This window comes from Pituophis catenifer, unplaced genomic scaffold (genome assembly GCF_029215685.1).
Source record: "Pituophis catenifer annectens isolate HBS135680 unplaced genomic scaffold, rPitCat1.0.hap2 SCAF_2, whole genome shotgun sequence".
Taxonomy (NCBI): domain Eukaryota; kingdom Metazoa; phylum Chordata; class Lepidosauria; order Squamata; family Colubridae; genus Pituophis; species Pituophis catenifer.
The window spans coordinates 90,147,159-90,172,599 of record NW_027256882.1 but is presented as its reverse complement, the minus strand read 5'-3'; the positions used below and the strand labels follow the sequence as shown (position 1 = coordinate 90,172,599).

The 25,441-nt window shown below is 42.2% G+C and overlaps 1 protein-coding gene across 1 annotated transcript in view; it reads left to right on the top strand.

Moving 5' to 3' along the window:
* The window catches only part of UNC5A (unc-5 netrin receptor A), a 96,618-nt gene that overhangs the window by 56,918 nt on the left and 14,259 nt on the right, over positions 1–25,441 (top strand). The window contains exons 2-7 of the mRNA XM_070933796.1: positions 17,851–18,072; positions 18,325–18,468; positions 18,722–18,825; positions 19,200–19,380; positions 20,073–20,240; positions 21,030–21,194. Of these exons, the coding sequence (XP_070789897.1) occupies positions 17,851–18,072; positions 18,325–18,468; positions 18,722–18,825; positions 19,200–19,380; positions 20,073–20,240; positions 21,030–21,194 (984 nt within the window). The remainder of the gene's footprint in view (positions 1–17,850; positions 18,073–18,324; positions 18,469–18,721; positions 18,826–19,199; positions 19,381–20,072; positions 20,241–21,029; positions 21,195–25,441) is intronic.

Genomic DNA, 25,441 nt, shown 5'->3' with positions numbered 1-25,441 from the left:
GTATGTATTTGCATGGATTGGACACATAAATATTTGAAGAGCCAGTGAGGTGCTCCTTGCTCCAGCCTTCTGAAAAGCATATCACCTGAGATTTGTCTAGCCCATACTATGACTTTACTCAAAAAAGCTCTCAAAGTTTTGTTTTTCTCCTGGGCCTTGCATTAACCTGAATGGTGAGGCCCACAAAAACACCCTTTTTATTGCAGAGATGTGCCAATTCTACTGAATCATTTCATATTTGTGATACAGTTGTTTTTTGTTTTGAATGTTGTGTATCAGCCAGTTGTTTTGAACTGGGCAACCTTACACATTAAATAAATCAGATTAAATTAAAATTATTACTGTCCCCCAAGTTGCTGTGAAATATGAGGAAAATAATTTCTAATAAGATCTTGAATGTCCTATGTTTGCAGCCATAATTATAGTGGGGCCCATGATGTTAACATCCTTCAAGTGATAAACCATCTTGTAACATTTGGGTGCAAGTTCTGCCCCTTCTCTATTTGCCGGTATTATTGTGATACAGGTACACAAATGGAGAGCTTATATCACAATGCCACCGTGCATGATTTATCCTTTTGAGATCATCACAAGCAGAAATAGGTGCCTCTAGACTATTACTCATCATTTTCTAGACAATCCACTTGTGGTTCAAAAGAAACTTGGTTCAACAAAGCTTGGTGGCATTGTTTTTTTGTTCCAAGAAGCCATTGTTTGTTTTCTAGTGTGATAAACAAGCAAGCAAAGCTCTGTCACTGAAGCGAGAGGGACTTTTAAATGATACAATTGTACGGTGGCTTATGGCAGAACCAAATATGAATAAGAATTTCAGAGACAATGTAATAACTGATGCCTAAGAATTTCACTCATGAGATTTCATGATTAAATGTTCTACGGAGATTAAGAATATTATTCCCACTCTAGTCCATCACCGGAAGAAACTCGACAGCCATTTGTCCAGAATGGTATGTAGGATCTCCTGGCATTTGAAGGGGATTGGACTAGAGGACTTCCAAAGTCCCTTCCAAACCTATTGTTCTATGTTCCATCACGGACAGCAAGCTCATCACAGTCCCTTTGGACCTCTGTGCCCATTTCTTGGTACTGCCTTTTAAAGGGACATGGAGAAGCTCAAGCAAATCCAGGGGAGCATTACCAGAATGATAAAGATTTTAGAAAACAAGTCCTGCATGGAATGCTTGAAGAAGCTTGTTTAGGTTACAAAAACATTGAGAGGTAATTATGAGACCAACATATGAAACAGCGATCAGAACTTCTCTCTGCTCAGGCTAAGAAAGGATAGAGACCAACAGGTTGATTTTTTAAAAAAAGAAAAAAGAAAAGGAGAATCGGATGCATTTTAGAAGGAGTTTTCTGATGATAACAGCTTTTAAACAGAGGAGCAGTTTGCCTAGAGCACAGTGGTAGATACCCCAATGAATACTCTGGAGGTTTCAAATCTGGTCTTGATGGCCACTTACTAGGAATAATTTCATGTTGTGGTTCCCAAATTGTGTGCTGTGGTGCTCCGTGTGAACTCTGATTCTCTCATCTCTGATGCTCTGATGTTCCAGAATATTTTACTACTTAATAAACTGAATGGTTAGTGAACTTGCTGCAATGAGCTTTCTGGGATATAGGGTGCATATTTTGGGACAGCAGAGTGCTGTGTAAAAATACTGAGATACTAAGGCCACTGTGAATTGGCAATGTTTGGGAACCTCTTTAGTGGATTTTTGCAGAATTGTGAAGGTCAAGCTAAATAATCAATGATGTCCTTTTTATGCCATATATTTATGATTCTTTATTTCATTTGAATACATTCTACATGCCAGCCTTTATAAAAAAAAGTCCAGGATAATTTACAATAGTGTAAAAGAGCCAATATTAACACCCTATAATAAATATCAAAAACTCCAATATAGTCAGCAAAGAAACAAACTCTTAACAGTAAATCTAACCACATTCATGACAGCGTGTATTAGCACTCATTCATAATTGTCCAGATAAATCAGAGTCCTAGTCCTAACTCAGGACCAAAACCTTAACATCTATTGACATCTAGCCTACTTCTGAAAAGTGGGGGCAATACCATGGTCCTTAACAAACAGGCTGGGACGGAAAGAGATTTGTTCAGCCATCTGGGTCCCAAACCACATAGGCCAAGGGGCACATTTGATCCTTTAAGGTTCAGGTGGCTCTCAGAATGTTCAAAACTTAATTTAAACATTATTTTATACATGATTGGATGGTAAGCATATCAAATGTGTGAATTTTAATTTTAAATGGCAAAATAAAACAAAACAGCCCTACCCACTATCCCACTATTTTTTGGACTGCAGCCATAGTATAGTCTTTTCACAGATGCACACAAAAATTGCACTGAAAAACAACTAGGCAACTAATGGCACATTCTCAGGGTTAGCCCACAGCTGGGGTGAAATCCAGCAGGTTCTGATAGGTTCTGGAGAACCGGTAGCGGAAATTTTGAGTAGTTCAGAGAACCAGCAAATACCACCTCTGGCTGGCCCCCGAGTGGGGTGGGAATTGAGATTTTGCAATATCCTTCCCTTGCCACGCCCACCAAGCCACGCCCACAGAACCAGTAGGGGGAAAAAATGGATTTCACCCCTGGCCCACAGATATTGTGAGCAACATCCTATAAGCTGTATTTTACAACAGTTGTAATGTCTGTGTTGTTTTCAAGGACACCCCAAAACAAAGGACATTGCATTCATCCTGATAAGTGGTTATCAGAGAACGGGTCACCGTGGCTAAACTGTCTGAGCTAAGCTAGAAATGTTATTCTCTCTGGAACAGAAGGTCTAATGAAGCATTAAGAACAGGAGAGCTACAGTAAGGTTTGAACTGCAGGGCTACTCTTCACGATGAGAACAAAATGAATGTGTGGTTTTGCCCTTTGTTGTATTATTCCAGCAGTTCAAAAATAATTTCCACTTACTCACAGATGATTCTATATTTAATCTGTCTCTTTCTTTCTTTCCTTTTCCAATGAGCATCAAATGCTCATTTCTGCATCTCCATAATTTTCCACCGTCTGTTTTCAGTTGCAAATAGACTTTCTTGCCTTCACTGGGGCAATTTCTGCTGCTGTCAAAAGGTTTAATAAACAACTCTCACCCTTTTGGCATACATCACTCAAATAGCCCTGGGTTTTGTAGTTTCGGGGGAACTTTGGATGATATTTTCAAATGTAAATCAGTGTCCTTCTCCAGAAATCCAGACCCTAAGGCTGAACACTTAGCCCTTTTCATTGCAAGGAATCCCTTCCTTTCTAATTAATCCCCTCACTTGGAAGAGATACAGGATGCTCATTTCCTGTTAACTACGTAAATCAAAGAAATAAAAAAAGCAATTTTGGGGGGGGGGATGCATGGCTGAATGCCTGTGAAGTGGCTGTGAAGTTGGATCTGTAGGGCTCAGCTGTGTAGTGTAGCATCATTCTGACAATGGACTCAGCTCACTCTCAGAGAGTTTATGATTGCCAGCAACCCCTTCTTCACCCACTTCTGCTTTCAAATTCTGGCCCAAGGAAGCACAACTTAAAACAAATGTTAGTGTATTTATACAGATTGGCTCATTCAGGTGTTGTTTCTGCCACCAGGTGCCAGAAGCCAGTTGTGTTCTGCTTGGAACAGAATGGGATGAGACAAAGAGAGATGATTGGAAATCAGTTTGCTGAAGAGAAGAAGGCTAGTGAATCATTATGCTCTGTTCCCATGAACCATGCTGTTGTGTAATGAGAAATGGCTGTTTGCCTCAGGTTTTTTTGTTAGGCTTTAGTACCTTGGCTGACCCTGAAAAAATGAAGTGGGTGGGACCTGCTTACTGCACAGGGCTGCCAATTAGACTGGGAATAGAGAAAAAAACCCATCATCCTGGAAGAAGGCAACCTTTACTGATGCCAAGAAAACATCATTCCCTAAAGAGACGGGCCTGGTGGCTCAGCAGACTAAAAGCATTGTGATTAACACCAGCTGTCTGCAATTACTGTAAGTTCGAGTCTCACCAGGCTCAAGGTTGACTCAGCCTTCCATCCTTTCTAAGGTAGGTAAAATGAGGACCCAGTTTGTGGGGGCAATAAACTGACTTGTATAAATATACAAAAGTATGAAGACTATTGCTTAACGCATTGTAAGCCGCCCTGAGTCTCCGGAGAAGGGCGGCATATAAATCAAATTAAAAAAAAAAAAGTCACCAGGAGTTGACTTTATGGTACTGAACCAGAGATCCCATGGACAGATGTGGTCTCTCTCCAGACCTTGACTGAAATCCTTGGAGACCTCCAGAGGCTGTTGCAAAATCATGATTTCTAATCTGATAGACAGAAAAGAAATAGTTAAATATATTATTGGAGAGTAATCACATTAGCTATTGTTAATTTGTATTTAAAATAACTAATTTAGTTTATGTGCAAATAAATACCATCAAATGGTATCATATTCATTTTTTAAAGTGCCCCACACCTCCTCAGCATGTCTTCCAAGGGAACTACTAACATTGGGCTGAAAATAATTGTTCATTCACCTTTAAAAGAAACAGGTTTTATTAAATCTGTCCTCAACTTTTTACTGCTTAGGGAAAACCACAGGACTAGATGAATACAAACTGAACTGAACTGAACCTGTACAGCAGGATGTTTGTATGGGATTAGGAATTTAAGGGCAATATGCATGTTCATATTTTTGTGATGATTGCCTCTGATTTTAAAAAAGATAATCCAGTCGTTTTATTATACTTACAATAACTTGTCATTCTAAGAATGTTCTGTTTGTCTCTTTACACACATACATACACACACACACACACTTTCCTCCAAGGAGCATAGAATTTCCACTGTTTTACAGGTAGTCCTCAACTTACCACAGTTCATTTAGCGACTGTTCAAAGTTACAACGGCACTGAAAAAAGTGAACTTATGATCGTTTTTCACAGTTATGACCTTGAAGCATCCCTGTGATCATGTGATCAAAATTCAGATGCTTGGCAACTAATTCATATTTACGACCATTGCTGTGTCCCAAGGTCATGCAATCACCTTTTGCAACCTTTTGGCAAGTAAAGTCAATGGGGAAGCCAGACTCACTTAACATCCGGGTTACTAACTTATCAACTGCAGTGGTTCACTTAACAACTGTGGCAAGAAAGGTCATAAAATGGGGGCAGAACTCATTTAACAAACGTCTCGCTTAACAATAATAAATTTTGGGCTCAATTGTGGTCATAAATCGAGAACCACCTGTATTTTATTATTTTTACAACAATCTATGAAGTAGGTTATGATGAGGGTTAGGGATCTATCAAAGAATCAACTTAAGATACCTCTATCTGATGCTACACAAGCTCCAAATCATCTTCTGTTTGATTCCTGGAGTTCCAGATGTGTATTAAACGCAATACTAGAATTGGAGACATGCCTGGTTTTAATGGAAGCGCAGGTTTGGTTCTTAAATCTTTGGCTAAAATTTCAGATTGGCTGCCTTACCCATTTAATTGCAGGAGACAAATTTAGATCTACACAGAAGAGAACTTTGAAGAAATCCAAATCTATTGCGTATGAACTCCAGAATTCATTACAGTGCTGATTTGAAAAGTCCACAAGAACAGTCAGATAATGTACCTAGGATTCAGTGTGCAAAGGGATAGGAATTTGTGGCAAGATTGGCTAAGAACAGCTTTCGCTTTACCCTTCTTTACCCTTCTAATATCACAGCGCTGAAAGCCACAGGTTTTTTATGCTAGCTTGATTTGGTGCTTTTTCTTGAGTGATAATTATGGGAAACATTAAAAAATAGCATTTAAGTGAAGTTGTAAAACTCATGAAATGGAAAAAAGTGAACAATATTCTTCTATTGTCTACTTTTTATAAACACATTATGATATACTGGTTTTGTCCCTCTTAAGATATTTTCTAGGTAGAGTCTGAATTATATATCCTATCTCCCATCAGACCAAAGGTTGAATACCTTCAGCAATTTGCCACTGCTTCATGCTTCATCTGCAGTAGAGCAAGATTTAAGATAGCTAAGATTTATAAAAGATCTCAATCCTATTTTTAAACTTTTTAAAGTTCTAGGGCTATAAGGTTATTGTAGAATTATAAACATTGAATACCCTGTTTCCCAAAAATAAGACATCCCCTGATAATAAGCCCAATTGGGCTTTCGAGTGCATGGCAATAAGGCCAAGCGCTTATTTCAGGGTTCAAAAAAATATAAGACAGTGTCTTATTTTGGGGAAAACACGGTATATATGTGTTAGCTCTGTTGGTCTTATATGATGATCTTTGGATCATAACAATAAACTAGATTAACTCAATTATATCAAAATTATAGACATGATCCACTACATTTGATAATTCCTATTTGTATTTCGCATTCTGACTTTGATTCAACAAAATCAAAAAAAAAATTCCTACTGGACAATTGTTATGAGTGTGTCTCTCTTTTTTGTGCCTGGGTAAGTGTATGTTGTACTGGTGCTTGAACAATCTTTGTAGAACATCCAAAATTTTCTTATTATTACTTCATTCTCACTGAAAATAATAAAAATGTCCATAGTTTGTGTATGCTTAGAATGATTCAGCCTCCAGCACAATGGCCAATCAGAAAATGGTGTGTTAGCACACATAATGCAATGCACAGCTTGGAAAAGCAGTATCTTGCTCTAATTAACACATTTTCTAGATGTATTTTGGTGATGCTCATAAATGTAAATTCACCGTTGCATCCAAACCTGGTAATACAAGATAGATCTTCCCTGACTTCATCACTGCTAACTCTGTGCTTGTCTGCAGATTAGATTTCCAGACTATAATGTAGAGCAGTGGTTCTCAACCTTTTCTTCACAATGGATCCCCTTTAAAGACCTTTTGTGGCCATGGACCCCCAAGACTTAACTCAAGATTAAAATCATAACATTTCTTCAAGCCTTCGTGGACCCTCTGTAGTGATATCATGCCCCCCCCGAGTGGTCCGTGGACCACAGGTTGAGAACCACTGAGATAGAGCACCATAAAGATGGCCTTGGGAAAGTATGCAGAGACTGCTAGAAAAATATGAATGAATCCTAGGAAGGGAAGACTGAATTAGCGAGAAATGCAAGTGATTTCACTATGTCTCTCTTTGATATAAGAGGGAGGGCTAGGGAAATGCAATCAGGCTTTCATAATTAATGTTAGCCCTTTGAGGTTGGCCAAGTCAGTGTTTACACGGACTCTGCAAGAACTCTACTATTGATATGGACTTTCGAGCAGAAGCTTGAAACTCTGACAGAAGCTTCTGATACCAAAGAAACTCAAGGCAGGGTCACTTTAAATAAATAGTACTTTCTTCCCTTCCTGGGCTTAATTCATGTTTTGTTATGAGTTCCCATATACTTTCCCCAAAATCATCTCTGTGGTTCTCTACATGTAATAAATCAGTTTGCCCATCACTAATTTGAACCCAAGACTTTCCAGTCAATTAATTAATCATTTAACTATATCCAATTATAGTGTAGGATCAGTCCTATACTATAATTGGGTATGGTTAAATAATTATTAAGAATACCTCTAAAACATGAACCAGAGACTAGTGTAGAGATCAGACAAAAACTTGTACCTTGTATATGCTGAGTCAGAGATATGGGAAAGTGCAGAAAGATTGTGAGATCAGAATGCCTAAGAAATGTATCGTTAAAAGTTGGAGTTGGAACTAATGTCAGCTCTTGTTTCTTTTCTTTTCTTTTTTTGCCTACCAATGGTGTTGAAATCTGACATCCCAAAAAGTTTTGCTTGTCACGGACACAATCGATAGGTGTGAAATCCTTGTTGTGATTACAGCATGGGTATATACATTTGCAGAGATAACTGCCAATCATTGATCAATAACCCTCAAACCAATTCATTTGGCAGGGGAAAAAGTGTGAGACAGACAAAAACTCACTGGTTGAGCAAAACCATTTTTTGCCAACCGAAAAAGGAACAAGAACCCAAATATCTTCACCTGAGGGGGCTTAAAGACGTTTATGCATAAAGAGAATTTTGGAACATATGGGCAGACTGGTGGAAGAAAAGCAGGGAGAAACAGGCTGGTGAATCAGGGATATTTGCATTGGGCATGTGAGAAGTCTGGCATGGGAAACCTGGAGGAAGCATGTGGGTGGCTAGAAAAAACCCGGAAGCTTGACAATGTGAGGAAATCACTCTGCTGCTAGCTTTCCAATAACTTCTGGAGCGTGTAAGAATTCTGGCACAAGGAGAGAACGTGGGAAGGTTGTACGTGAGGGGCAGTATGTGTGAGGAGCTGTTGGGAAGCATGCTGGTGGGTGTGGAGCATGTAGGGAACAGGATATGTGCGGAGCAGGTGGAGAGTGTGCAGGTGGGCGGGGAGCAGGCAGGGAGCATGCTCAGCATTAATTCCCCTGCATTCCATTCTGTTTAATTGCTTATTAAATTCTAAGCAGACAATTATCAGCAGCAATTACAGCTCCGTGCAGTGACACAATTGCCGCTTTAGCATTTGTTAATCAAATGCTTATTTAGTACTCTGCTTTATTAGCTGTTTCTGGAGGGAGAGCCCGATCCCTCAGACTGGGTGGGGAAGAGAACTTCAGCCTTCTATCTTGCCCTAGGCTGTTATCTCCTTTGGGACTTTCAATCTCTGTCACCCCGGGAGAATTCCCTTAGGAAGATTAATCATTCCACACCTATGAAAAACTAAGCAACAGCATCCATCAGTTCTCGGGTTGTAATGGCATCCCTTCAGGGCTTTGTGGGAGATGAAGTCTTCACCCATCACTTGGGCCTGTGGCAACCTGCTCTGCAGACAGACTCTTCAGGTTTCAATCTCCAGAGAACAGGGTTTGCAGGTGAAGTGGGCTACTTTAGGCAACAGCTCTGGGGATGGTGGGGAAAGAAATAAATCAGAAAGGGAGGGAGGGAGGGAGAGAGAATGGGGAAGCAGGAATTGCTACATGAGAATAGCACTACGAGCCTTTTTCAACTATTCGCTTTTGTGGAGAGAAGAGGATGTCATTTGAGCTCTGTGTCAAGGAGCCAAATATCTTGGACCAGTCCTGTGAAGGACAATGATAGGGACTAGTCCTTGTGCCATTGCAGACAAAATTAGCGGGAGGGAGCTGTGTGGGCAAACAATCTGATTTGGTATCAATCTGGTTCTCTGCAGGATTGCTTTGTAAAGGAAGTTTAAATATTGGGGGGATATTGTAGGGGCCTCTGAATGGAGAGTCTCAGCTCTTGTCTCCAACTAAGCATTGCCTTGCAATTGCACTCTTCAATCAAATTTCAATACCCAAAGCCAAGGAAGGACCGGAAAGAGATATTAATGGAACTTATCAGCAGGAAATTGATCCTTCCACTTCTCTTTTATGATAATGTATGCAGTGGCTTTACATGTCTTTTGTGCATCTTGACATGGAAACTCATCAGAGAATTACAGAGACCACATATGAGAGGAAAGTAGAATTACGATGTTCCAGTAGAAGAGTGCACTTGTATTATTTATTTTATTTTCATAATTGGATTGGTCATAGCTTCTCCATTCCAAATTACCATAAATAATTTCTTTGGCTGATTTACCACCTGAATGCAGCATTAAAATAGTGTATAAAACTACAAAAACAACTCTAAGCAGCATTCACATATGGTTTTTTTTTTTAGCAAAGGTGTGATATGCTTGCCCTAGGATTGCTCTGACAACACATCCAATTTTTTTTGGGGGGGGGGGGCAACATGTCTGTGACTTGGAAGCAGAGTGATTAAATAGTCTTGAGTGGGATCAAAGCATCTCTTTAGAGCCTTTGGGGATAATGAAAAAATGGTGTCCTTTCTTTTAAATGCGTAGCTGCTTACATTTTAATAAACAAACCGACTGCCATTCATCACTAGAAGAAAAAGCCGTCTTTAATGTTTCTTTCTCTTCAGTCTGACAGCCCAGCAAATAGTATTCTGTATGACAGCAACACGCTAGAGCAAAAATATGGCTTCAGAAATGAATAAGTTCAAATCCAATCAGTGCCAAAGATACAAATCTAAAAGATACATTGGCTCTGATATTCGCTCTGTGCTACTGCTACTGTGGACTCACTACTGCTAAAGAGAAAGTCGGGGCCAAAAAGGTTTCACCATGAATGCAGTTCTTACACTCACTTTGTTTACCAGGCAGAATGAGGAAAAGGAAGCTAATTTTCCAAGTTCTTTTTCATTTTATTAGCCACAGAGATGACGATTTTAGTACATTTGATGCAGGTTATATTGTCCATCCTCAATTTATGAACACAATTGGGACCAGAAATTCCATTGCTAAGCAATGCTTTTGTTAAGTGAGTCACACCCTATTTTACAACTTTTTTGTCACAGCTGTTAAGTAAATCATGCAGCCATTAATGAATACGGCTCCTCTCCCCCCCCCCCTTGATTTTGCTTATTGGAAGTCACTGGGAAGGTTGCAAAAGGGGATCAAATCGCCCCAGGACATTGCAATCTTCATAAATACATGCCAGATGCCAAGCACCCAAATTTTAATCACATGATTGGGAACATTGCGACAATCTTAAATGAAAGGACAGATTGTAAGTCACTTTTTTCAGTGCCATTGTAACTTCAAACTGGTGCTAAACGAATTGTTGCAAGTACAGGATTACCTGTAGTGAGCAATTAGATGCTGGCTAATCTTTAAATCTTTGTGTTCTCAAAAGGTGGAATGACCTCTGAACCTTTATCCTTGCTATCTTAATTCTCCCTGCATTTCCTATTCTCCTGGGCTAGAAATTCTGCTTTCTTAACTGCAGACCAATCAGCCAGCAACTTAATTAGAATAAAGTTTTAACCAACAATTATAGCTACTGAATGATTGTTTACTTACATTTAAGCGTACAGACCTAGAATAATATCAGAACTGGACTGACAGGCCCAAAGAAGCTTTAGGATCCCTTTCCACTGTGGATTCTCTGCATGTGGATTATCTGCATGAACTTAAAGAAGTTTTTGTTTCTAAACCTCATCTTCTAATTTGCACACTTGGGATAAAGAAGAATAATTTCATAAGGCATTTACAAATATGGATGACATAAACTTTAATGGTTGTTTTTTCTATCACATTTTTATTTCAGCCTTTTCTCAAAAAATCATGGTGACTGACCAGTTCATTCTAATCTTTAATTAGTATAAATCTGTAAGATAAGGTTGACTGATGGAGAGGCCCTGGCCCAGGGTCACACAATATGCCTAGAATCTGAATGTGAATGTGTCCTGTTTTTTCTGAAGCAGATATGATGGTAGGAAATCTGTAATCACTTGTGACCATTTTTAAAGGCCAAATCTTGCTATGAGATACCTGATTGGGACTTTGGCTACAGCACTGCAAGAAAAGATTATCTGCTTTCTATTTCTTTCCCCTTATATAAAGGTGCTGATCACTACAAAGAGAGAAAAAAAATGTACATGTCATATGAGCATCTGGAAGAAAGATCTTCACTATCAGTCTTATAAATATGGCTAGAGGAATATTCTATAGCAGTGTGGAAAATTGTTGCAGTCCCATTGAAGGGGAGCTAGAAGGTTCTAAATATCACCAGGGAAAAATGCAGCTATCTTAAAACCTAATTTGCCCAATACCAACCTACTTGGGCACTAAGACCCCACTTATGGCCAATGAATGCTCTACCTGAGTTAAGGCATTCTTTATATTGATGCCCGGATTATGAACCTCCTTCCATCCCAGTTTAGTTTTGAATACCTTTTGAATGCATGCTTGTTCATTCAAGCACTTTCAGGACAAGACTGCCTTCTAAAAGTGAATTATTGTTTTAATTGTTGCATTTTGAATATTTCTAAAAAAAAAATTCTTTGCTGCTAAATTGTGTTATTGTTGATTGCTATATGAATTGCTTTTATTCTCCCCCCCCTTTTTTTTTAAAAAAAAAAAACAAAACTCTACTTTGGGCATCTTTGAGAGACAGCTAAACAAAGAAGCAACACATTCTGATTGCTCTGCTTTAATTTATTCTGGAATAAAGTCTGAACTAGCCACCACCACACCTAGAAGTTACTGATTTACTCTTGAGTGATGGAAGGTGGGGGAGGCCTTTTAAGTATTGGTGCAGTTTTGCACTGCATTGTCCATGCTACAGCAATATATCATTACCACAAAAAAGTTTGTTTATTTGTTTGTTTATTTAAATTTATCGGATGATGCAGGAACCTTGCACTATACTAGGTCAAGTTTTCCCACTGCTGGAGAGAAAGCAATGACGGCAAAGGGGTAGGTAGGTAGGAGGGAGAGAAATATTTAAATATAAAGCAGATAGAAGCTGTCGTAGCAACCGTTGCTGAAGTCAACAAGAAGCACCAGCTGCGGGCTTTTGACAGGAGAGCGGATGTTGTGGCTCTGAGAAGCCGCAGGGCCGTCGGCACTCGGCCCCCTGCAGGGGTAGCGGTTGCGTTGTCGCTTTAGCCGTCAAAATATGCTCTCCTCCCCCTTCTCTAGGCGTCCGAGCAAGCTCTTCCCAAGGGTCTTCGGCCCGTTCGTTGTGGGTCCCCCTCCCCTTGCTTTTAGCCCACCGCCATCCCAGGCAATCCGGACAGGACAGAGCTTAGCCCCGCCAGGTGGCTGCCTTGCAGCGGAGCTCTGCAGAGACGCCAGGCCTAGCAGGAGGCGGGAAAGCGCGGGCAAAAGAGCGAGCGAGCGAGCGGGATCAGTGCAGCGTGGCATGACGAGACGAGGCCCCCCGGAGAAGTGAGCTATGTCCCTTATTGGTCACACTACATTTCTTTTTCATTAGCAGTTAAATGCAGACATGAGGGATCGGCGCAGGTTCACTGGGCGCGCGCCGTGCAGCGTTTCCTGCTGTGATGGATTAGCCCCAGCGGAGGCCCGGCAGCCGGCGTGGGGTGGGAGGGCGGGGGCCGGTTGTCAGCGGTCCGGGCCTTGCAAGCCTGGAAGAGGGGCAGCCGAAAGGTACTGCCTCGCCAAAGATAGGAGCGGGGAAGAGAAAGAGCGGCGAGAAACATCCCTCTGGAAGGATTAAACGGGCGGTATTAAAATCCCGGACGGCCAGGAGATGGCAGCAACGAGAGCCGAGGAAAATTTAACTTCGACGAATATTTCGAAGTCTTGGTGAAAATGGAAGGATGGGGGTCACAGTTGTAATTGGGGGTCTGGGGAGTGGAGAGGAGACGACTGTTTATTATACACATTGTATCTCCGGAATAGGTTTCTTATTTGTCCATTTACTTTCATCCCTCTCTGCTAGTTGCTGCCCTAGTTTTTGAAATATAACTGGCAGGTTATCGTTTTTGGCACTTTCATTAATTCAGGGTTGAATCTAAAAACCTTGTCAGTATATTCTGCACTTAAAAAAAAAAAACCGGAAATCATATTCTCTTGGCCCTGGGATAGAACTGCAAACCTCCCTGTACATGTAGTCCTCACCTTACAACACTTCACTTAGTGACCATTCAGAGTTACAACGGCATCGAAAAAAGTGACTTACGACTATTTTTCACACTTATGACCATTGCAGCATCCCCAAACGTTGCAGCAACCCAAAATGTCAATCAAGTGATCCCCATGGTCACTTGATTGACGTTTGGATGCTTGATAACTCGCATTTATGACGGTTGCAGTGACTCGGGGTCCTGCGAGCACTTTTTGCGACCATCTGACAAGCAAAGTCAATGGGGAAACCAGATTCGCTTAACAACTGTGTTACTAATTTAGCAACTGCAGTGATTCACTTAACAAATGCGGCAAGAAAAGTTGTAAAAATGGGGCAAAACTCACAAATTTCTCACTTAGCAACATAAATTTTGGACTTAATTGTGGTCGTAAGTTGAGGACTACCTGTACTGCTGAACCACAGCTGGCTTCTCTCACTGTTGGTCCTGCTGGTTGGGGCTGCTGAGAAAGGAAAGGAGAGCCATTGGGGGTTTTGTTTCACTCCTTAATTAGTATTCTGAATGTCAGATACATGGGGAAGAAAATGTAGGACTGTCGCCCAAGAATTTAATAATATAATCCCATATGTCTACTAAACAGTAGCTCCTACTAGAATAAACTGGGTAGACAAATGGCTACTGCAATTTGTTTGATACAGGGCTGTTCAAATGGCAGAGGCTTGTTTGTTGATCTGTATTATCCTATTTAGAAAACTAACTCCTGTTCTTCAAGATCTGCCCTGGTTTTGGGTAGGCTTCTGGACCCAATTCAAGCTGTCAGCGATTATGGGCAGTCCTCGACTTAACAACAGTTTGTATAGTGACCGTTCAAAGTTGTAATGGCATTGAAAAAAGTGACACAACTTTTTTTTCCCCGTTATGACCTTTGCAACATCCCCCATGATCATGTGATCAAAATTCAGATGCTTGGCGACTGGTTCATATTTATGACTGTTGCTGTGTCCCAAAATCATGGGATCCCCTTTTGGGACCTTCTGACGAGCAAAATCAACGTGGAAGCCAGAATCAGGGTTACTAACATATCAACTGCAGTGACTTACTTCCAAACACCAAGGCTGAGCCTTGGTGGCGCAGCAGACTAAAGCACTGTTAAGTAACACCAGCTGCCTGCAATTACTGCAAGTTCAAATCTCACCAGGCTCAAGGTTGACTCAGCCTTCCATCCTTCCGAGGTAGGTAAAATGAGGACCCGGATTGTGGGGGAAATAAGCTGACTTTGTATTAAAAAGAACACCGCTTGGGGGGGCCCGAAAGCCCTACTAAGCAGATATATACAAAAGAATGAAGGCTATTGCTTAACGCATTGTAAGCTGCCCTGAGTCTCCGGAAAAGGGCGGCATATAAAATCGAACCAATAAATACAATCGAACCAATAAAAACTGAGGCAAGAAAGGTCGTAAAATGGGGCAACAATTCACTTAACAAATTTCTCACTTAACATCAGAAATGTTGGGCTCAATTGTAGTCATACGTTGAGAACTACCTATACTTACTTATATAGCTCTTTCCCACTATGGCCTGTTGCCTTGCGGGGTGGACTGTTTTCTTCACCACGCGTCTTCCTGACTTACTGAATCTAATAGGGAGAGGAAGTTCACCTTGAAAGAAACGGGGACAGAATGTGGTAGGGGGCTGGGACCAGTGGTGGGATTCAAAAATTTTTACTACCAGTTTTGTGGGTGTGGCTTGGTGGGTGTGGCATGGCGTAGCTTGGTGGGCGTGGCAGGGGAAGGATACTGCAAAATCCCCATTTCCTCCCAATCAGCTGGAACTCGGGAGGCAGAGAATAGATGGGGGCGGGGCCAGCCAAAGATGTTATTTACCTGTTCTCCGAACTACTCAAAATTTCCGCTACCGGTTCTCCAGAACAGGTCAGAACCTGCTGAATACTAGCTCTGGATGGGACAGAGGGAATGACTTTCTCTGTAGTATGGTCCCCTGTCTCTGGAACAGCTCCCCACTCCTTCTCTCTCTCTAAGATTAGAGGTTACCTACTTTGATGATATTTGAAAGATGATGAAAACACTTTTATAGAGCATTTAAACTCATTTTGGTTTGTTTATAATTATTAGTATTTTTCATTTTTTATTGGACATATGAATGGATTTTATTATTTTATTGATGTTTAATCTCCTGTGCTGTAAACCAGGTAAAAGTGGCAGAATTAGTGGCTATATATTTTGGTAAATAAATTAACTAAATAAATATAGGAACATAAACTAAATTAATATTTTAGTTTTAAGTGGTAATCAACAAGTCTGAATCATAGCAGCTAACTCTATTAGTGATAAAGAGATTAACCACCAAATCTGAGTGAAGTTGCTTATTAGTTGTGCATGACAAATTTTGCATTAGTTTTTGTTTGTTTATAAATCAAATTTATAGGCTGCTCAACTCACAGCGACTCTTATGTGATTTGAAGAGCCCAGCAATGACTACAAAATGCAGTTTATTTTGATAGGTTTCCAGTATTCCAGACCAAGAAAAGCCTATGGCAAGTACAGAATCAGCATAACTATTTTTATCTAATGAATATTTATATCAGTTGGAAGGAATGTGATCATCTTTAGTGAGATGGCTGAATCTCATAACCAGAGCGGTGGTTGTAACTCATCATTCCCAAATCAGTGTGAATGACATTATGGCTTGGTTTCAGCTTATTATCAGGGGGAACTTTAAATTCTCTACAAGTAAAGAGTTGACCCTAAGGCAGAGGGTTTTTTTCCCCCACACATCACAACAATACTGACTTACACCATGAAGAAAATCCTAATAATCTCTTAAGAACATCAGTGAAGCTATGAGATGGGATGGATAAAGGGTGACTCATATTCAGAAGCCTTCTGTTCTAAGGCTTGTATCCATAATCTATTTTTACAGAACTGAACCAGCAGCATGCCATCAGTATCTTTCCTGCTAGGAAAGTATTGCTGTCAAGTATCCATATCAGTAGGTATAATAATTGAAATGTACCAGACAGCATATCCCATCATTTCTATGCCAAGAGAGTAAATAGAACCATAAACATAACCAAATCATTATAGCTGTGACACCATCTCTGGTATGCATAATAAGCAGGTAATGTTCAGTGATCATATATGTTTACCTTGTTGATGCATCTCAAAATGCTTGTTATCTCTCTTCAGTTTAGGTGTTGGGTTTTTTTTTTTAACTTTTTCCATTAAGAATTACTGGTAAATATCAGCGAATGAGAAGTGTTGACATGTGATGAAAGGAATAAGATATCTGTCACACCATCAAACATCAACGTCTGCCTATCCCACATCCTTGGGAAGGCCACAATAGGTGGACAAAAATGACAAATCCTTTCTGAACATCTGGCTGACTGTGTAATGAAAAAACGATACTGTCTTTCTTCCGACCCTTTGCTGTCTGTGGAGTTGGGTGCATCTATGGTGGAGGTTGGGCTGTTTTAGAAGTGTGAGCACCTGTATTCGCTGAGGCAGCAACAGGATGACCACATGATAGCTGCCGTGGCTTTTATTTTTCTCACAGAGCAGTTCAATATGTAGTTGATCAAAGATCACTAAAGAGCTGCTGTCATTTTGATGACATTGAAAAAGGTGAAACCTTGTTTCACAGAGCTTTCATTTTAGATGCTGATGTATCCGGTGGAGGAAGGACACGGGCAAACTAAACTCAAGTATTGACATGAAGTGTGCAATTTTGGAAAATCACATCACTAAAAATCAGCATCACCCTATACCTATCTTTTTTTCACCTTCGTAGAGGGATGTTGCCATGCTATGGCACATATGGAGCTCTATATCTGATCCACGTGTTTTGTATTCAAAGCTTTCTTTAGGGTCCTGTTCTGAGGAATACAGGTAGTCCTTGACTTACAACCGTTCATTTAGTGACTGTTCAAAATTACAATGGCACTGAAAAACCTGACCTATGACCATTGTTCACACTTATGATCATTGCAGCATTCCCATTGTACGTCTTCAAAATTCGGATGCTTGGCAACTGGTTTATATTTATGCTGGTTGCAATGTCTCGGGATTACGTGATCCCTTTTTGCAACAAGCAAAGTCAATGAGGAAGCCAAGTTCACTTAACAACTGTGTTACTAACTTAACCACTCCAATGATTCACTTAACAACTGTGGCAAGAAAAGTCGTAAAATGCGACAAAACTCATTTAGCAAATGTCTCACTTAGCAACATCAATTTTGGGCTCAATTGTGGTCATAACTTGAGGACTACCTGTACTAAGCAATATTCATTGGTGCTTCTGAATACATCTCACAAAGACCACGAACTCCCTCCATGCAGGATGTAATTCTGATTCTTCAGCACCTGCTCTACACCAGTTTCTAATTATTTTGTTTCTTTCACCCAATACAGATGCTCAACAAAGTGCCACCGTGCCCATTCCTGTGCCTGGCTCTGGCTCTGAACTGCTCCCCCATTTCCTGCTAGAACCTGAGGATGTTTATATTGTCAAAAACAAACCTGTGACTTTGACATGCAAGGCCGTGCCGGCCACCCAAATTTATTTCAAATGCAATGGTGAATGGGTGCACCAAGGTGATCACATCATACAGCGCAGCAAGGATAAGAGCACCGGTGAGTGCTGAAAGGGCATTGGGACAGTTTATCAAAGAGAAGGAAAAGGATAGTTACTGTAGGTGGGACATATAAATGTTGAGCTGAGTAACATAAGGAAATCTGTTGGGTATCAGCATATGTTAAATTTAGCAGCTTCTCTTGTTTTCTGCACTTCTGCAGAGTTGTGATGTGTCTCTAACTCTGTTTGGAGCCCCTGTAACCAATTAAATTTTCTTCCTAATTTTTTTTTGCTGCTTGATGTTTTGGCAGGCCTACCCCTCATGGAGGTACGGATAGATATCTCAAGGCAGCAAGTGGAAAAGATCTTTGGCTTGGAAGAGTACTGGTGTCAGTGTGTGGCCTGGAGTTCCTCCGGCACCACCAAAAGCCAGAAGGCCTTTGTGCGCATTGCGTGTGAGTGATTTCTCTATCTGGAATCTTTCTCCTCAATTCTCCTGGTGCTTTCCATCCATTTGCCAGCGGGCTCTTTGGCTCCAGTGAGGAACAGTCATGGCACAAGTGCTACTGTATGTGTGCACTAAGGATCACAGGTGCAACAGTGACATTGTCAGGGACCAGATGAGTCCGTGCCACTAAAGAAGCAGCCTGGCATGATGGGAAGTCTGTATTATTGTCATTACACCACTCTGAGTTTCTTTTTTTCTAGACTTGAGGAAGAATTTTGAGCAGGAGCCACTGGCCAAAGAAGTCTCACTTGAGCAGGGAATTGTGCTGCCTTGCCGCCCTCCAGAGGGGATTCCACCTGCTGAAGTGAGTACTGCACATAACATTCTTCTTTTTGACCAATGTGAGGAAATTATTGAAAGTCCAGTTGATACAATAAATCCCAAGCAGCTGGATGGGACCACCAGATAGGATGCCATACCATTCCTCTTGCCCTTGGCATCTTCAGCTCCTGCCAGTGACCCAGGCTGGGTTCTTGGTGTGCATCCTATTTGCTTATTCCCTACTTGCTGCTTGACAGACTGCAGCTTCTCTTCTTTAAGCTTTCTTGCGTTGATTCTGTCCCTCCCTTGGTCAATGTCTGTACATGTTTTCTTTTGGAACACATTTCAGCCACTATATTTTAAGGCTTCTGACCCAAATCAGATCAGAACCACGTGTGACTCTTGTGTTTTCTCAAGGTGGAGTGGCTGCGCAATGAAGAACTTGTGGACCCAACACTAGACCCCAATTACTACATTACGCTGGAACATAGCCTGGTGGTGAAACAAGCTCGCTTAGCTGACACGGGCAACTATACCTGCGTGGCCAAGAACATAGTGGCTCGCCGTCGCAGCTCACCTGCTGCTGTCACTGTCTATGGTAGGACCTCTTCAGGGAATAGGGAGGGTGACCCTGAGAAAAAGGGGCACATGTTGTTTTATAACCTCTCCTGTGCATGAATCCCACCCTGCTCCAAGTTTTGTTCGGTTTGCAGAGGAAGGGGGAAGATGGGTGATAATAGGGTGGGACGCTTTCAGCTTTTCTTTTTGTTTCTGTTGGTTGTGGGGTAACAGTGCCCAAAATATTGAGACCTTACTTCTACTTGGGTTATGCTATACCCAGTTGTTTTGGGGATGTGAAGAAGAGCTTTGGAAGGAAGGAATTCTACTGCAGATGAGGGTCATAGATCGTGCCTTCTCAGACAAGGAGAAGGAAGGTTGAATTGTAAATATGACTAAGGAGCAAGTTATGCTCTTGCAGAATACAACAGAGGAAAGCAACATGACCCTTTCCCTGTTCCTCTAAGTGTTTGCCCCTCTGCTTGTGACGCCTCCTTGCATATCCCCATGTTTTCTTGTGTATTCTCCCCAAACTGTTCATACACACAAATACACCAAGGAATCCCTAATTCTGGAGCCAGCAATTTTGTCCCCAAGACAATGAAAAGGCTTGGCTACCCCTCTAGGCCTGAAAAGCACTCTGCTCCCAATGGGGGTGGCAGCTCACTCTCCCGACCAGCTCTCCCAGAGCAGTCGTTGCAAGCTCTAGCTGATGCTGTCCCTTCCCCCCAGTGAATGGAGGCTGGTCGACGTGGACGGACTGGTCAGCCTGCAGCACCAGCTGTGGACGGGGCTGGCAGAAGCGGAGCCGGAGCTGCACCAACCCAGCGCCACTCAACGGGGGGGCCTTCTGTGAGGGCCAGAATGTGCAGAAAAGTTCCTGCGCCACCCTGTGCCCAGGTACTGCCCCTGCCACCCCATGGGCCTGCTCCCATGGTTCAGTTTGCTGTGCTCCTTAGACTCCAAGCCCCTCACCCAAATCCCTGCCCAGAACAGTGGAGAAATGCTTAAGAAGCCAACATATGTGAAGCCTGTAATCATTTGAGCTGATCCATCCACTTCTGCTAATCTTCCTCACTCACGGTTCTAGACTTCTTCTCTGTTTCACCACCATCCCCTGATGTGGGGTGCTCCCTGTTCACACAGTTCTGCTTATGCTATGCTACTTCAACCATACTTTCTCTCTCCCATTGCCCTATTTCAAAAATCCAGCTGTTTTGATTGTGAATATGAAAGAATGCTGAGTGTGCCTGTGTTCAACTCTTGGAAGCAACAGCTCAAAAGCACTTAGCTCTTGCCTTGCCTTGCCTTGCCTTGCTTTCCTCTCCCTCCCATTTGCTCTACCTGTCTGCTTCAACCCATCCATGTGTCTGTGTTTGTCCTCTCCTATTTCGTAATTCTTCTGAGGCACGTCACAAATTTGAGTAGAACTCTTTTTTCCCCCCCAGTAGGGTAGCTTCGGTGGCTGCCCCAAGATGTAGAATCCTGGCCCTTTCTCCGCCAAGGAGACATAGCTCAAGAGCATTCTCATGGATTGTGAGATTGTTAGAGCGATGCCTGCTGGGATGCGGTGGGGTAGGGTGGAACAAGGGGAAGATGTAGAGTTTACTGGGGGGGGGGGAGTGTAAGAAAACTGTTGAGTTAGATTTTGTTTAGTAAGTATTTATACTCCTTTTTTCTAACTGGCAGTACCTGGTGGTTGGTCAGCCTGGAGCTTGTGGTCAGTATGTGGTGCTGACTGTACACATTGGCGCAGCCGTGAATGCTCTGATCCAGTGCCTCGTAATGGTGGGGATGAGTGCCAGGGGCCTGAACTGGAGACCCGCAACTGCACCAGTGAATTGTGTACGCATGGTGAGTCCCTGCCTCTTTCTTCATCTTTGGGAACAATTGCTGTTAGTGGAGATGTAAAGGATGTGGTGAGCAGGGTAGCAATTTGCATATTGGCAAGAAAAAAAAAAGCATAATCAGAGAGGAGAGATGAGACCACATAACCCTTGCCTATACTAATTTATATGTATGCCAGGGGTAAAATCTACTTACCTTCCCAACCGGTTTGGAAATGCACGCGACCTGCGTGTGTGTGCATCACGTGCACGCTTGGACCTTTGCGCATGCGCAGAGGATAAAAAAAAAGAGGTTACTTCCTGGTTAAAACCAGGAAGTAACTATGACCGGGCGGGTGGGCGGAGCCTCATGCCGTCATCACTACAGGTTCTCCGAACCACTGGCCGCCATCGCTACCTGTTCAGCCGAACTGGGCCTAACCGGGAGTATTTCACCCCTGATGTATGCTTACATATTTAGTAATTATTACAGTTTAAACACACAAAACCAGCTTGTCATACCTGGGAAGTCTGCGATCAGACTATTTGTATGCCAACTTTCCAAACGCTTATTACTAATGGGCAATTAATAGATCATCAAATTGTTGATGGGAAATTTCAAGGGCCCACATTCCTCTTCTTTAAAAACAGGCAGCGCAACCTCTCAGTCAGACTAGCAGATGCCTTCAAACAGAACACTGCCCTCTTGGATAGAGGCAGGGAGTGCTCTGAATGTTGAAAAACCCCTTCAGGAGGCAGAAGGCTGACCGGGGCCTCCCGCTGAGGTTTGCTCTGAGTGGCTGGACATTCAGATTGAGATATCAAGGCAGCCAAGCCTGTCAACTCTAGTCCGCCTACCCACTCACGCAGGAAGAAACAGCTCATTGCCTTGTGCAGACCGATTCTCTGCTGCCTAGTTTAACATGAGCTTGTGGCCACAGGCAATAAAGTAAGTATCCGCCTTAATTGTGGCCACCCCTGCCACACCAGCACATCTCCCTCTTCCCTCCTTCTCTTCCCTCATTCCCAAGATGACAGTTCAGAATTGCCTCCCAAAAGGCAGATGAGCTCCTTATTTGAAGCCTGGTGTGTTAGTCACCCTAGAGAATAGCCAGTTGGACTGCAGGAGGGAGAGCTCTGTGCAGGCACAAGGGAGAGAAAGAATGAGTGACAGACCCCATCCTGGCTCATTAACTAACGAGCTTGCTAGGTCTCCTAGAGCTTTTCTCTTCCTTTTATATAAAATTAACGTTTTCAGAGTTGAAGTGAAAGCAGTGTTCATCTTCCCTCCTGGGGCAGCTCATCCTGAATGTTTGACCTAACTGGTGATAGGGATGGGGGCAGAATTTAGAAGGAGAGCAGGGCAAAAATTTAAGTCACATAAATTCCTTCCTTCCTTCCTTCCTTCCTTCCTTCCTTCCTTCCTTCCTTCCTTCCTTCCTTCCTTCCTTCCCTCCCTCCCTCCCTCCCTCCCTCCCTCCCTCCCTTCCTTCCTTCCTTCCTTCCTTCCCTCCCATACATTGCTTCTTAAACTACTATAAACTGCTATTTGAATATTTGGTTGTTTCTGTAACACAGAAATGTTGCTTTCTTGTACAATATATCCTCCTGCTCACCACTCCCAAATAGTCCCTATTTTCTACTCTTTTGTTTGTCTGCCTCTCAGTGGATGCTTCAAAGGACAGTCTGCACTCATCTTCTCTTGTGTAGTTAACATTTGGTTCATCTTCATGACCAAACAAAAGGGGGCATGGGGAAGGGCAAGGAGCAAATAATCCATTCTCCCAAATAAAGACTTACTGCTTTTACTCAGAAATTACTGCATGGAAGTGGATGTTGTGTCTCTAAACCCGATTTCACTTGCCTATCCTTAATGGCATTCTCTGCTGTGATGCCTGTTATGATCCCCTGCTTGAGATATGGCGTGGCATATCTCCACCCACAACTGAAGATAATTGGCTTGCCTGGATGATGTTTGATAATCAGTATGATTAAGAATACTTGGTGATTTCAAGTAATAGTATTTTAAGCATCATTAAGCATCATAGGCAGATTAAATTGCATTTTGTGGCAATCTAGAACTATATGGTTCTGTGAAGTGGTTGTGATTATAGCTGAAATGACTGAGGCTTTTCTTTGAAATATGGACAATCTCAGTTTTTGGTGAACAGGTATATATGATGGATTGCTGGTGATACGATGAGAATCGCCAGGTTTATGGTTTCAGGAGAAGGGTGATTGATAACTTGCTGCTCATTCCCACTTTGAGCCTGTGACCTCATATCTGGACCTCAGGAATAGGATTGCTGATTAAGATTGGCTTGGTGATAAACACCAAGTCAACTTGCAATAAGACCTTGTTCATCCACAACTTGGTAGTTGATGAGCAGACAGACCTGGTTCAATGAAGTGAGAATTATGATCTTCATGGATAAACTTTTCCACCTGTCAGGTGTACCCCCAAGCCAGTGCTGATTTTGTTTGTGACCAAGGATTCTACTTTAGAGGTGGCCATGTGTGAATGTTTATATGTTAAATTGGGGCAGAGGAACAAGTCAGGGATCTTGCTCATGTCAAGGTCACCCTGCTGCCTGACAGAATCTTTGCCCAAACTGCACAACCCTCTCATGGGACTAGTGTTGGAGTCTCCCTGCCTGTTATGTGATTTTAATTTCAAGGCTCTTGGATGTGTGTCAGGTGAAGCTTAGGTGTGCATGAAGACCTTGTGTTTGTCCAAGGAAATCTCAAGCTTGACATGTATAAACAGCCACATGTTGAATCTTGCTTTTTGCCCTGAAGCAGCGATGCAGTGATCTGAATACAGAGCTTGCCTCTCTGAGCCTTATGCCATCTCAGACACCGTCATCTGGGTCCATGTTGGGTGAATAGTGTGATTATCCCAACGTGTCTTAGATCAGGAGTAGTTCCAGACACAGGGGTTTTCCCTGTGACCTTGCAGGCAGTTCCACTGAGTATGCAGTGAGCCACCAGTATCATGAGGAAAACTAGGCACTTGTTGTGATTGCTTCCGAGCAGGCTTTCTTTGTTTGCTGATCCTGAATAGCAGGGAGCTCTGGGAGATGAAGCGGCAGAAGTACACATGAAGCACCCAGTGGAAGAAGATGAAAAGTGATTTTTACTGAGCACAGGTAGAAGCTCAAGTTGCAGTCTTCTTGTGGCAGAAACTGAGGTGAATTGTTACAATTTCTTCTGCCTTATTTCATTGAAAGGCTGTTAATGGCTTCATCTAGGATGAACAACCCCTTTATGGAGGGTATGATGCTGGCCATTGTGATCAGTTTACACAACACAGCACAGCACTTTTCCCATAAAGTACTTCAGATTTGCTGAAGTCTTGACTTTTCATGGGCAAAACGTGATGGACCGATTGGGACAATATCTTACCATATTTAATTAGGTCTCAGGTGACTGTAGCTTACCTGTGGCCTCCTATGGCCTATGGGAGAGCATGTCATGTGGGCTCCAAAATGTGCTTCCTTTTAGGTGGGGATAATGCCAACAGACCTGACAAAGTCTGTGGTGTGCCACCTCCTTAAGAGGTTCTCTCTGGGTCCATCAGTACTTGACAACTATCCTTCCTGCTATCCTCCTGCTATCCTCCTGCTACTTGTGTACAAGTACAGAGCATTTTAGAGGAAGTGATTACCTGCACCCTTTTCACTCAGGTTTCAACTCTGGGCAGGAATGGAAATGGCATTAATTGCTTATGTGGGTGGTCTTGTAATGGACTGTAAGAGTAACTTTGAGAAACTAGACAAGGAGTCACAGGGTTTCACTTACTGTAATCTTACAATAAAGGTAGTATCATACTCATGGTTTTGGGTTCCTATCTAGACTACCTTGAAGGGATGTCTGATCTTTAACAGGATCTTGGAGTCTTAGTGGACAACCAATTAAATATGAGCCAGTAGTGTGCGGCGGCAGCCAAAAAAGCCAATGCAATCCTAAATTGCATTAACAGAGAGATACAATCAAGTGAGGTACTAATATCACTCTATAAAGCCATAGTAAGACCACACCTAGAATACTGCATCCAGTTTTGGTCACCACACTATAAAAAGATGTTGAGAGTCTGGAAAGAGTGCAGAGAAGAGCAACCAAGATGATTACAGGACTGGAGACTAAAACATATGAAGAATGGTTTCAGGAACTGGGCATGGCTAGTCTAGTGAAGAGAAGGACCAGGGGAGACATGATAGCAGTGTTCCAATATTTGAGGGACTGCCACAGAGAGGAGGGAGTCAAGCTATTTTC